The 13,161-nt window shown below is 40.5% G+C and overlaps 1 protein-coding gene across 3 annotated transcripts in view; it reads left to right on the forward strand.

The window, feature by feature from the left end:
• The window catches only part of cd2ap (CD2-associated protein), a 103,005-nt gene that overhangs the window by 76,113 nt on the left and 13,731 nt on the right, over window positions 1-13,161 (forward strand). For all 3 annotated transcript variants that reach the window (XM_080882921.1, XM_080882920.1, XM_080882922.1), the window contains one exon: window positions 10,939-11,039. In XM_080882921.1, coding sequence (XP_080739047.1) covers window positions 10,939-11,039 — 101 coding nt within the window. The remainder of the gene's footprint in view (window positions 1-10,938; window positions 11,040-13,161) is intronic.

The raw sequence follows: 13,161 nt of genomic DNA on the forward strand, positions 1-13,161 counted from the left end.
CCTTCACAGACAGATATATATTTTAGTTCTGCTGAGCGAAATAAGACAGGTCAGGGTGACAGCCAAAGAAAAGCTTACCACAAAACGGAGAAGTTATGACAAATCAGACTATAAGGCAAAAAGAAAGTGCAGCTTTATGGTTTCATGGACAAAAGAATTTCTGTGGCTGCAATATGACGAGCTAAATAACCAGGGCTGCACATAAGTGGTCCGCAGGTGCGCATTCGCTGTCAAAATAAAAAACACGCACAAGGGTTAGGGTTAAATTTAAAAACTGTACTTTTGAGTTAAAATATATATTTATAATTTTAATAAATGACAAATTAAAAAGGCATGAACATTTTTTTGTATCGAAAAAATATCGAACCGTGACACCAAAGTATCGAACCGAACCGTGAATTTTGGGTATCGTTGCACCCCTACAGATTATGTATTATTACTACGCTTTTGGGGGAAAATAGCAATAAAGTTAACATTTTTTAGAATATGAAAGATGAAACCTAATTTTTTTTTTAATCATCATTGCAGGCACCAATAACAGTAACAATGATTTATTTTTACTTTATTTTATTTTTTGGGGGGGGGGTGAATGGCCAAAAAGAAAATCACACATGGTGTGTTAGTGGCCAGAAAGGCCATTTAATGACCAAATAACCACTGAAATGACCACAAAAATGATCAAATTTTATATTACAGTGTGTGTGCTTCTGTGTGCATCCTCATTAGCAGAAAGATTTGCTAACCACAGTAGAGTGGTTTTTGTAGGCACACTTTCTACACCCGGTGCAAAGGGCTGCTGTTCCAATCCTGGAGGTGCGCCACCCACACTGTGGTTCAGACTACTGTATCTTGAGATCAATGGCAGAAGTGGCTGAGAATCAGGGACAAGGGTGTCTTGCAGTTGTTGAGGTCACCAGCATGTGCCCCAGCTCTTCCAGGATCACTCTTCATTTGTAGGTTGTAGAGGACTCCCCCACTTCAGTGAAGTTGTTTCCGGCGGGCGGGACAAAGGCATCGTATCTCAAGACATCCAGGAGATTGGAGAAAAGAGCCAGCAGCCATCAGTTAGTTTGCCTTCAACAACTCCTCTCTAAGTTATCCAAGCTGTATTTGTGCCTATTGTAGTGCAGGATTGTTTCTTGCTTCCAGGCGTCCTCTATTCCCCATCACTGACTGCTGGTTCCCTGTGAGTTGCTGTCAAAAGAAGCACATTCCTCCGTTGTTTTGGCATGTGGGATATCGGCGTGGTGGTTTAGGTGAAGCCAAAGACAGACAACAAAATCTTCCTCTGTTGCAACTGGAGGAGCTGGGGAGGGAGCTCTGGGTTGTTTCCCCTGTGCCAGTTTTCATGTGAGGGGTTCCTCTGCCAAGGTGACCGAAGGAAAGATGTTGTCCTCGGAGCTCCTCCATCAGCTGGAGTCTGATCTCATGCCATTTTTTTACTTCCTGATACTTCCAGTGTTGTCATCCAACATGCTATGTATTGCTTTATCCTGTTGTTGGCTCACATCTCCACTTCATCTATAATCCTCCAATCCTCACACCTTCACCTCCCGTGCAGGTTTGTAAGGGTGCACAGATCTCCTTTGTTATAAAAATGTCGAAAGTAGATCTCAGACTGCTAATGCAGGGATCTCCATACAGGGTGAGCCCTGGTTTGATACCAGTGGGTACTGGATTGTAGAGCAGTCTCTCTTCAGTAGTGGGACCCACATGGTTTTCCTTTCATGAGGGATCCACTTAGTTGCCTGCTCCTTGGTCTCAGAAAATGCTCCTATGTTGTTTTCCATCAGCTGCTCGGCCTCCACCTCCATGCTCCCCAACCCCAATCCTCCCCCAAAGAAGAGGATTCAGGCACTGGCTAGTACTCTTCATCAGTGGTGACGCAGTCAGCTTCTTTGGAGATTGTCCCCTCATCTTCTGGAGAGGAAGTTTCTTCATCTTGGGCAGGTGTCTTTTCTTCAAGGGCAGAGGACTGCTTGCTGTCCTTGCTCTCTGACCAGATCATATAGACAGTGCTTGAAGCAGTGATGACTTTATTGCCATATTGCCTGAATAAATTATCTGGAAGCTGTTAGGCTTACTTACAGCAGTAGTAGGGTAAAAGTGCTTTTAGCATGTGCTTCAAAGCTAAGTTTGACTGGGAACCTCAAAGCTCAATAGCCTGCATCGACAGAAATTCACTGCAGCCTATGTAATATTTGATGTGTCATTATTTATTTCAGTCTATCTTGCAAATACATGTTTGTGCTGCAATGTCATACACAAACACAAACTATTAGATCCTTAAGATCAAACCTATGTAATAATAATAGTAGTAATGGATTGCATTTATATAGCGCTTTTCGAGACCCTCAAAGCGCTTTACAATTCCACTATTCATTCACTCTCACATTCACACACTGGTGGAGGCAAGCTACAGCTGTAGCCACAGAAGCGAGGCTGCCATATCGGCCCCTCTGGTCATCACCAGTAGGCGGTAGGTGAAGTATCTTGCCCAAGGACACAACGACCAAGACTGTCCGAGCCAGGGCTCGACCTGGCAACCTTCTGATTACAAGACGAACTCTTGAGCCACGATCGCCCCTATATCAAAATTGTTTCATTATTTTGGTCCATTGGAGTGTGGTAAGCCGCTACTAGAAACTAGGAATATTACATGAAATTGCTTGTTTGGCCAAAAATGGGTAAATTTGGTAAAGAACATGAAAAACTACAATTTTCATGTGTTGAGTTTAGAATGAAAGCAATTTTACCTAAATCGCATGATATAGTTCTGTCAATAACAAGGAATCAAAAAAAGGTGGTTATAATGGGTTTCAATTGGCCAAAAATGGCCACGATAGAGCCAAGAGGAACAATTTTTTTTTTTTAAACGTATGTTTATTTGTTTTTGTTTTTTCAACAGTATCAACACCAACATAAAATGAACGTATGGCAGTCATTAAAATAATAATAATAACAACAGTAATAATAATAATAATAATAGTAATAACGATAATTGAAGTGTTAATCCTAAAAGATTCCAAAGAAATGCATAAATGCATAGTTAAATAAATTAAGACAGAAACCATACAAATAAATATAATTTAAAAAAAAATATCATAATATAGATTGCACAGTATATTCCCAACAGCAAGTCAGACATTATTCATTATCTAGTTGTCTTATTCACTCACCCCCCCCCCCCCCCCCACATCCCCACTCCTCAGTAGATCCAAAAATATCTTCCAGATGTTGTACAATTCAGAAGCCTTCTTTCTAACAATATAGTTCAGTTTCTCAAGAGCTAAACTCGATGTTAAGTTATTTAACCAGTGGTTAAAAGAGGGGCAACCAACATTCTTCCAGCATAAGGTGATACAGCGTTTGGCCTGTAGCAAACAAAGATCGACCATTTTTCTTTCCTCACACGACAGAGTACAGTCATCTGGATACAAGCCTAAAATGCATAACTTAGGGCAAAGCGGTACAGGAGAAGTTGTGATCTGAGAGATATATTTTAACACAGAGCTCCAAAATTTTTGGATCTCTTCACATTTCCACAGGCAGTGATATAGTGTACCCTGATGCCTATTACACTTATAGCATAGATCAATTATATTAGGATCAAATTTATTTAATTGTACAGGGGATATGTATGTTCGCATTATCCAATTAAATTGTATCATTCTCAAACGAGTGTTAATGGTTTGAGTGTGTGTTTTTGAACATATTTTACCCCATTCAGTATATGAAATATCTTCTTGTAAGTCACTAATCCACTCCCGTCTTTTACTATCAGAGTTATCCTTATGGTTTTCAACTAAAAGGCTATAAAACTGGGACACCAGTCTTTTACCAAAACAGTTTTTTGTAACATGAGTTTCTAGGATGGAGAGTGGGGGTTGGTGCACTGAATTGTTTAAGTGTGCCAGAATAAAACTTCTAAGTTGCAGATACTTAAAAAAGTGTTTCTGCGGTAAATCAAACTTTGCCCTTAATTCACTGAATGACATTAGAGAATATTCCTCATATACGTCCTGTAGTTTCGCAATGCCCTTGTTCAGCCAAGCTTTAAAGCCCATGTCATTCTTAGCCGGGGCAAAGAGTTCATTACCCCAAATTGGGGAGAAACAGGACAACCCAGGAGAGTCATTCAACATTTTTTGTACTTCATGCCAAACAACAACAGTGTTTTTTACAAAGGGATTAGTAGTAATTTTCTTTAAAGTTTTAAAGGGTGCTGAGTATAAATAGCTATTTACCCTTTGAGGACATTCTTTCAGTTGCTAACCAGGGAAGGGAAATATCGTTTGAAAACCAAAACATAGTGGTCCTCAGCTGAGCAGCCCAATAGTACCATTTTAAATTTGGAAACTGTAGTCCTCCCCTATCATATGGTAAATACAAGAGGGAGAGTCTGAGTCTTGGCTTCCTATTGTTCCAGATGAAATTAGAAAGAAGTTTGCTGGTCTTGGAAAAAAAAGAAGGAGGAGGGGCCAGCAGAATTGACTGAAAGATATATAGGAATTTAGGTAATATAGTCATCTTTACTATGTTTATTCTTCCCAGTAAAGAAAGAGGCAATGATATTAATCTAGTGATCTCATCCGACAACCCTTCCACCAAGGGCTCATAATTGGCTGAACTAAGATTGCTTATCGTTGGGGTTACTCTGATGCCTAAATATTTAAATCCCTCTGCGGCATTCACAAATGGGTGGGATACAACTGGTTTCAACCTCTCGTTCATATTTAAAAACATAATGGATGATTTTTCTTCGTTCACTTTGAACCCAGAGAAACTGCTAAATTGATCGAATAGCTTCAGGAGAGATGGTATTGATTCTGCAAGGTGTGATAGAAACACAACAGTATCGTCAGCGTACATTTCAATTTTGTGTAGCATCTCCCCAATTTTAATACCATGGATCAAGGGATGTGATCTAATTGCTATCGCTAAAGGTTCCATGGCTAGTACAAAAAGCACAGGTGAAATCGGAGACCCTTGCCTGGTGCCTCGAGATGGCTCAAAAGGACTAGAGATGAGATTATTGGTAGATACCATTGCAACCGAATCAGCAAGTAAAATTTCAATCCATCGGCAGAAGTGATCACCAAATCCAAAAAGCTTAAGCACCTCAATTAGACAGGGCCATTCAACTCGATCGAACGCCTTCTCCGCGTCGAGTGATAGTATTGCAGTATCAGGTGACTCTTCACATTCGTGGATTATATTGAGAACTCTCCTCACGTTGTGGAACCCCTGGCGATTTTGAACGAAACCATTTTGATCTCCGTGTATAATGACTGGAAGAGCCCTCTCCAGCCTCATAGCCAGAGCTTTAGCTATGATTTTGGAGTCAGAATTTAACAGCGATATGGGTCTGTAAGAACCGCTTTCGGCTGGCGCTTTGCTCGGTTTTAGAATGAGAGTGATCAGGGCACTACGAAATGTAGCAGGGAGGCGACCTGTTTCATAGGATTCCAAATAAACATCTAATAATGGGGGAATTAATTTTGCTTTAAATAGCTTGTAAATATCTATCGGAAGCCCATCAGGACCCGAAGCCTTACCACCTCTCATGTTCGTAATTGCATCAGAAACGTCATTGAAATTTATTTCTCTCTCCAATTCATTTTTCATATCCTCAGAAATACAGGGAAAGATCAATCTATCCAAGAAAGCATTTTGGCTTACCAGGTCCAGTGGGCTGTCAGATTTATATAGGGTTTTAAGTTTCTTTATCTGCCAAGCTTAGTAGTCTACCCAGCTTTTCACCCTGATCATAAAACGTCTGTTTCAATCTTATTAAACCATCTTCAGCTTTAAGCATAGACAGCTCCTCGTATTTAAGCTTTAAGGTTAATCTATTCGGGAGTGGGATTTAAATACTGCTGAATAGCATGAGAATCCCCTTTTATTGGGGTTTTGAATTCTCCATGGATCAGAGATTCAGATCTTTCAAATATTGTTGTATTTTTTTTCTTGTTTGAGAGTGTGAAGTGTCTATCCCTGATGAGCGGTCAAGCTTCGGGTCCAGAGTACAATTTAAGTCACCTGCCAATATTATCCTACCAGGAAGGGTAGCTATCAATAGTAATAAATTCTCAAAAAATAAAGGGTTATCATCATTAGGGCCATAAACATTAACTAAATTGAAATTCTCTTTCAAGAGAGTTCCTTGAACCACCAAAAATCTGCCAGCTTTATCATAAATAGTGTTATTTACTTGGAAAGGCACTGAATTATGAATTAACACCATAACCCCTCTCGCGTGCGAAGGGCAACAGGATGCTAGCACTTTGCCTGGCCATCTCCTACGTACTTTCACCAGATCCTCTCTGAGTAAATGGGTCTCTTGGATAAACGCTATTGATGACTCAAGTTGTTTAAGCCTGGTAATAACCTGTTTTAGTTTAACCACTTTTACCATTCCTCTCACATTCCAAGAAGTAAATTTAAAAGTCTTATATGAAGTCATCTATTCTTATTAATACAACAGATTGTGCAACATAGTATCTTCATTTGGTTGTTGGTAAACCTTTCAGTATCTCTAACTGTTGTGCTGGGAGTAAACCAGTAAAAAGCAACACGTTGTGAAAAATACAAAAACACAAAGAAATAACACAAAATCTGCCATAAATGAACCCCCTTAGCTGTCAACCTGAACCGGACAGCCCCTCGCCCTACCCCGCCCTCCCCCTGACCTTGGGGTGCAGTTAAGTGCACACGCTGATCCAATGTAAACAAGGGAGCAGCTAGACCAAACCGAGCTGACATGGTCAAACAAAACCAAACCACCTGGACAATTGCGTCTCCTGACGAAAATGTATATCCTACATGAACAAGTATGTATACAATGATCATTACAAACTTTCTTGTAGCATAACTCTCATCCCGGAGAGCCGACTGTATGTCGAACAACCAGTACTCCAAGACACAAATGAAAGCCCAATCAACGAGTGGGCGTGGCTAGTTATCTATAAGGGATAAATAAAATGCCCAATACAACTGAGGAGAACGAAGGAACGGTAAACCAAAGTAAATACAAAAAAGAAAAATACTCTCCCCAAAAAATTCAACAGTAAGGATGAGCGATATTGACCATTAAATCCAACAATTTCAAACTACAGCTGTTATGGGCAGATAGTGAAGGATTCGGCAGTCCCCATCAGATATTCTGCTAGTCCTCTGTATTCTGCAAACCTCGGATGAACTTTTCCGCATCTGCTGGGGTCTCAAAGACATGCGTATGTCAACCAGATGACACTCGTAGCTTCGCCGGGTAAATTAATCCGTAACGTACGTTCATCGCCCTGAGCTGCTGTTTCACCCGGTCGAAGCCCCTCCTCCGTCGGTGGAGATCTGTAGAAAGATCCGGGAAGAACATGACCTCTTGACCCCCGCAAATAACTTTCCCTTTGGCCATAGCCGCCCGCAACACCCGAACCTTGTCTTGGAAGTTTAAAAACTTCACGATGAGGACTCTCGGTGAGGGTGGTCGGTTGGGTTGCGTCCAGCCGGGCAACCGGTGAGCTCTTTCGGTGAGAGGTTGTCTCGGGAATGTTGCTGGTCCCAGCGCTTCGGGGAGCCACTTCTCTAGGAACGCCACCGCGTCATGTCCTTCTATTTTCTCCGGCAAATTAACTAGTCGTAGGTTGGAATGACGAGAGCGATTTTCGAGGTCCTCGAGTTTGTTCGTGAGGAGAGCCACTTGTTTAACTAGCGCATCTATCTTGCCTTTCTCTGAGTTAACGGCGTCCTCCACGCTGCTAATGCGCATCTCTGCCCCATCCATGCGCACCGAAAAGTCCTGCACATCTCTTTTAACATCTTGGATCGCTGACAGGACCACATCAAGTTTTGTGGAAAAGTCATTTCTGATTCCGTCGAGTATTTGAATAACATCCATGTTATGGGCCATTCCAGTACCCACGTCCAGGAGACTCCCAGGGCTAGCATCACCTGCAGAGTTAGCTTGACTGCTAGCATCAGAGATGTCGTCTTCCACACTCAGAGAAGAGTGTGCCTTAGATTTATTTTGTGCTTTCTTAGCCGGCATAATGTCGCGGATATACGATAATAACTCGTTACAAGCAATAGTTATCACTGTTGACGCAGTTAAAGGACAGTTTTCAGGAACTTACTAAAATATCGCCAGGAGCTCACAAAAATATGTGTACCTAGTTCAGCGCCATAACCACGCCCCCCAAGAGGAACAATTTCATGTATAGTGTATACAGTGGCTTGCAAAAGTATTCGGCCCCTACATTTTGTCACATTACCACCACAAACATGAATCAATTTTATTGGAATTCCACGTGAAAGACCAATACAAAGTGGTGTACACTTGAGAAGTGGAACGAAAATCATACATGATTCCAAACATTTTCTACAAATAAATAACTGCAAAGTGGGGTGTGCGTAATTATTCAGCCCCCTTTGGTCTGAGTGCAGTCAGTTGCCCATAGACATTGCCTGATGAGTGCTAATGACTAAATAGAGTGCACCTGTGTGTAATCTAATGTCAGTACAAATATAGCTGCTCTGTGACGGCCTCAAAGGTTGTCTAAGAGAATATTGGGTGGCTGTGGCTCAGGTGGTAGAGCAGATCAGCTACTGATCGAAAGGTTAGTGGTTCGATTTTAGGCTTCGCCAGTCTGCATGTCAAGTGTCCTTGGGCAAGATACTAACCCCAAATTGCCCTTCGATGCGTTCATCGGAGTGTGAATGTGTGTGAATGTAGATTAGGTTTGCACTTGCGTTTAGAAGTGCTTGCATGAGTGGGTGTGAATGGGTGAATGAGGCATGTTGTATAGAGTGCTTTGAGTACTCCGGGAGAGTAGAGAACCGCTATATAAGAATCAGTCTATTACCAATCCGTAGTCCGTAACAACACACCAGACAGGTCAGAGATAAAATTATTGAGAAATTTAAAGCAGGTTTAGGCTACAAAAAGATTTCCCAAGCCTTGAACATCCCACGGAGCACTGTTTAAGTCATCATTCAGAAATGGAAGTGTTTCTGTATGGCACAACTGTAAACCTACCAAGACAAGGCCGTCCACCTAAACTCACAGGCCGAACTAGGAGAGCGCTGATCAGAAATGCAGCCAAGAGGCCCATGGTGACTCTGGACGAGCTGCAGAGATTTACAGCTCAGGTGGGGGAATCTGTCCATAGGACAACTATTAGTCGTGCACTGCACAAAGTTGGCCTTTATGGAAGAGTGGCAAGAAGAAAGCCATTGTTAACAGAAAACCATAAGAAGTCCCGTTTGCAGTTTTCCACAAGCCATGTGGGGGACACAGCAAACATGTGGAAGAAGGTGCTCTGGTCAGATGAGACCAAAATAAGGTTCACCTTCCAGCAGGACAATGACCCTAAACTTAAAGCCAGGGCAACAATGGAATGGTTTAAAACAAAACATATCCATGTGTTAGAATGGCCCAGTCAAAGTCCAGATCTAAATCCAATCGAGAATCTGTGGCAAGATCTGAAAACTGCTGTTCACAAACGCTGACCATCTAATCTGACTTAGCTGGAGCTGTTTTGCAAAGAAGAATGGGCAAGGATTTCAGTCTCTAGATGTGCAAAGCTGGTAGAGACATACCCTAAAAGACTGGCAGCTGTAATTGCAGCAAAAGGTGGTTCTACAAAGTATTTACTCAGGGGGGCTGAATAATTATACACACCCCACTTTGCAGTCATTTATTTTTAAAAAATGTTTGGAATCATGTATGATTTTTGTTCAACTTCTCACGTGTACACCACTTTGTATTGGTCTTTCACGTGGAATTCCAATAAAATTGATTCATGTCTCTGTCAGTGCGCCCCAGGGTGGCTGTGGCTACAATGTAGCTTGCCATCACCAGTGTGTGAATGTGTGTGTGAATGGGTGGATGACTGGATATGTAAAGCGCTTTGGGGTCCTTAGGGACTAGTAAAGCGCTATATAAATACAGGCCATTTACCATGTTTGTGGCTGTAATGTGACAAAATGTGGAAAAGTTCAAGGGGGCCGAATACTTTTGCAAGTCACTGTATTATTGGCATTATTAAGGAGCTGGTGTTGAAAATTAAAAACTGGAAAAAATACACACCTTTGGGAAGTTTCATTCCATTTGCATTAACAGAACAAAAATGGTTGAAAAAACAAAAGTGAAGTGGCCACAAATGGCCAGGATAGAGCTACTACTTTTCATGGCTGTTTTGATATCGCTCTCTCTCTCTTAACTGATCAAATCTCGCTGTGGTAACAGCTTTAAACTCGGTATGACCCAGGTTGATAGAGGGTGCCCAGTCTGGATCGCATTCCAACATTTTGAAGGCTGGTTTTCCTACAAAACACAACAAACATTAGCCCGCAAAGGCACAGTAAACAAATTCAATTCAAATCAATATAAGACTTATTTGTAACCTACATCAACTATTATTATGTTATGATAAATTACTTAACCACAACAAAAGACTTACCTTTGTGGACATGCTTGGAGCAGACTAACATGTGAGCTGGAGTGTGCTGAAATATTTAGTCTTCGAATAGCTGCAATCCAGACCATCCATCGGCTCTTTGTTACTTCGGAAACATGGCTTGAACAGTTTCTCTTCCACGATGGAATCCAATAAAAACCGATCTGTTTACCCGTCAGCTTCCCGTGGCTGTCATGCGAAAGGCTATTGCATACAACAGCTTCTTGCCATTATTTGTGTTTCTTTTTATCGCTGTGTGACTGTTTTCTTGTGAAAGCCTGCATGCGCTAGTACCACTTGCCACTCGTACCTACAATCCTTTGCGGTTTTGATGTCACATTTTCAATCTGTATAAGACTTTTAGAAATCCGATGGGATGATGAGAACAATTAATTTTGTTATTCGTTTAATATAAAATGTAAAATATCAGCTAAATTGTCGCTGATATTGCTAAAGTGAAGTTTTTCTCTTTTAACCACAGGCACAATGGAGAGGTGCCATCCACACGACCAAAGTCTGACTCCGAGCCATTACCTCTCACCAAACCGGTGTCTGCAGACTCTGTGGAGAAGTCGGGTACAGGTATGTCCATACTACTACATGCATGTCAGATTGCTACGATCATAACCCCTGGTATCAAATTATTTCCACTGTAGCCACATTAAAAAAACATTAAAGTGTATCTATAGTTTTTTTTCCTACTTTAATTATTGTCGGTTGCTTATAAGAAGTCAATAAATGACTTCACCAGAAGATTTTTGCTTTGACAGTAAGTCTTTTTTGTGACCGTGGTAAATAACATTTCTGAACACAGATTTTTTTTTTTTTTTTTTAAACGTATGTTTATTTGTTTTTTCAACAGTATCAACACCAACATAAAATGAACGTATGGCAGTCATTAAAATAATAGTAATAATAATAACAACACTAATAATAATAATAATAATAATAATAATAGTAATAGTAATAACGATAATTGAAGTGTTAATCCTAAAAGGTTCCAAATAAATGCATAGTTAAATAAATTAAATTAAACCATACAAATAAATACAATTAAAAATAAATAAATAAATAAATCATAATATAGGTTACATAGTATATTCCCAACAGCAAGTCAGACATTATTCATTATCTAGTTGGCTTATTCACTCACCCCCCCCCCCCCCCCCCCCCACATCCCCACTCCTCAGTAGATCCAAAAATATCTTCCAGATGTTGTACAATTCAGAAGCCTTCTTTCTAACAATATAGTTCAGTTTCTCAAGAGCTAAACTCGGTGTTAAGTTATTTAACCAGTGGTTAAAAGAGGGGCAACCAACATTCTTCCAGCATAAGGCGATACAGCGTTTGGCCTGTAGCAAACAATATCGACCATTTTTCTTTCCTCACAAGACAGAGTACAGTCATCTGGATACAAGCCTAAAATGCATAACTTAGGGCAAAGCGGTACAGGAGAAGTTGTGATCTGAGAGATATATTTTAACACAGAGCTCCAAAATTTTTGGATCTCTTCACATTTCCACAGGCAGTGATATAGTGTACCCTGATGCCTATTACACTTATAGCATAGATCAATTATATTAGGATCAAATTTATTTAATTGTACAGGGGATATGTATGTTCGCATTATCCAATTAAATTGTATCTTTCTCAAACGAGTGTTAATGGTTTGAGTGTGTGTTTTTGAACATATTTTACCCCATTCAGTATATGAAATATCTTCATGTAAGTCACTAATCCACTCCCGTCTTTTACTATCAGAGTTATCCTTATGGTTTTCAACTAAAAGGCTATAAAACTGGGACACCAGTCTTTTACCAAAACAGTTTTTTGTAACATGAGTTTCTAGGATGGAGAGTGGGGGTTGGTGCACTGAATTGTTTAAGTGTGCCAGAATAAAACTTCTAAGTTGCAGATACTTAAAGTGTTTCTGCGGTAAATCAAACTTTGCCCATAATTCACTGAATGACATTAGAGAATATTCCTCATATACGTCCTGTAGTTTCGCAATGCCCTTGTTCAGCCAAGCTTTAAAGCCCATGTCATTCTTAGCCGGGGCAAAGAGTTCATTACCCCAAATTGGGGAGAAACAGGACAACCCAGGAGAGTCATTCAACATTTTTTGTACTTCATGCCAAACAACAACAGTGTTTTTTACAAAGGGATTAGTAGTAATTTTCTTTAAAGTTTTAAAGGGTGCTGAGTATAAATAGCTATTTACCCTTTGAGGACATTCTTTCAGTTGCTAACCAGGGAAGGGAAATATCGTTTGAAAACCAAAACATAGTGGTCCTCAGCTGAGCAGCCCAATAGTACCATTTTAAATTTGGAAACTGTAGTCCTCCCCTATCATATATGGTAAATACAAGAGGGAGAGTCTGAGTCTTGGCTTCCTATTGTTCCAGATGAAATTAGAAAGAAGCTTTCTGATCTTGGAAAAAAAAGAAGGAGGAGGGGCCAGCGGAATTGACTGAAAGATATATAGGAATTTAGGTAATATAGTCATCTTTACTATGTTTATTCTTCCCAGTAAAGAAAGAGGCAATGATATTAATCTAGTGATCTCATCCGACAACCCTACCACCAGGGGCTCATAATTGGCTGAACTAAGATTGCTTATCGTTGGTGTTACTCTGATGCCTAAATATTTAAATCCCTCTGCGGCATTCACAAATGGGTGGGATACAACTGGTTTCAACCTCTC

Source organism: Rhamphochromis sp. 'chilingali' (genome assembly GCF_963969265.1).
Source record: "Rhamphochromis sp. 'chilingali' genome assembly, chromosome: 5".
Lineage (NCBI taxonomy): Eukaryota > Metazoa > Chordata > Actinopteri > Cichliformes > Cichlidae > Rhamphochromis > Rhamphochromis sp. 'chilingali'.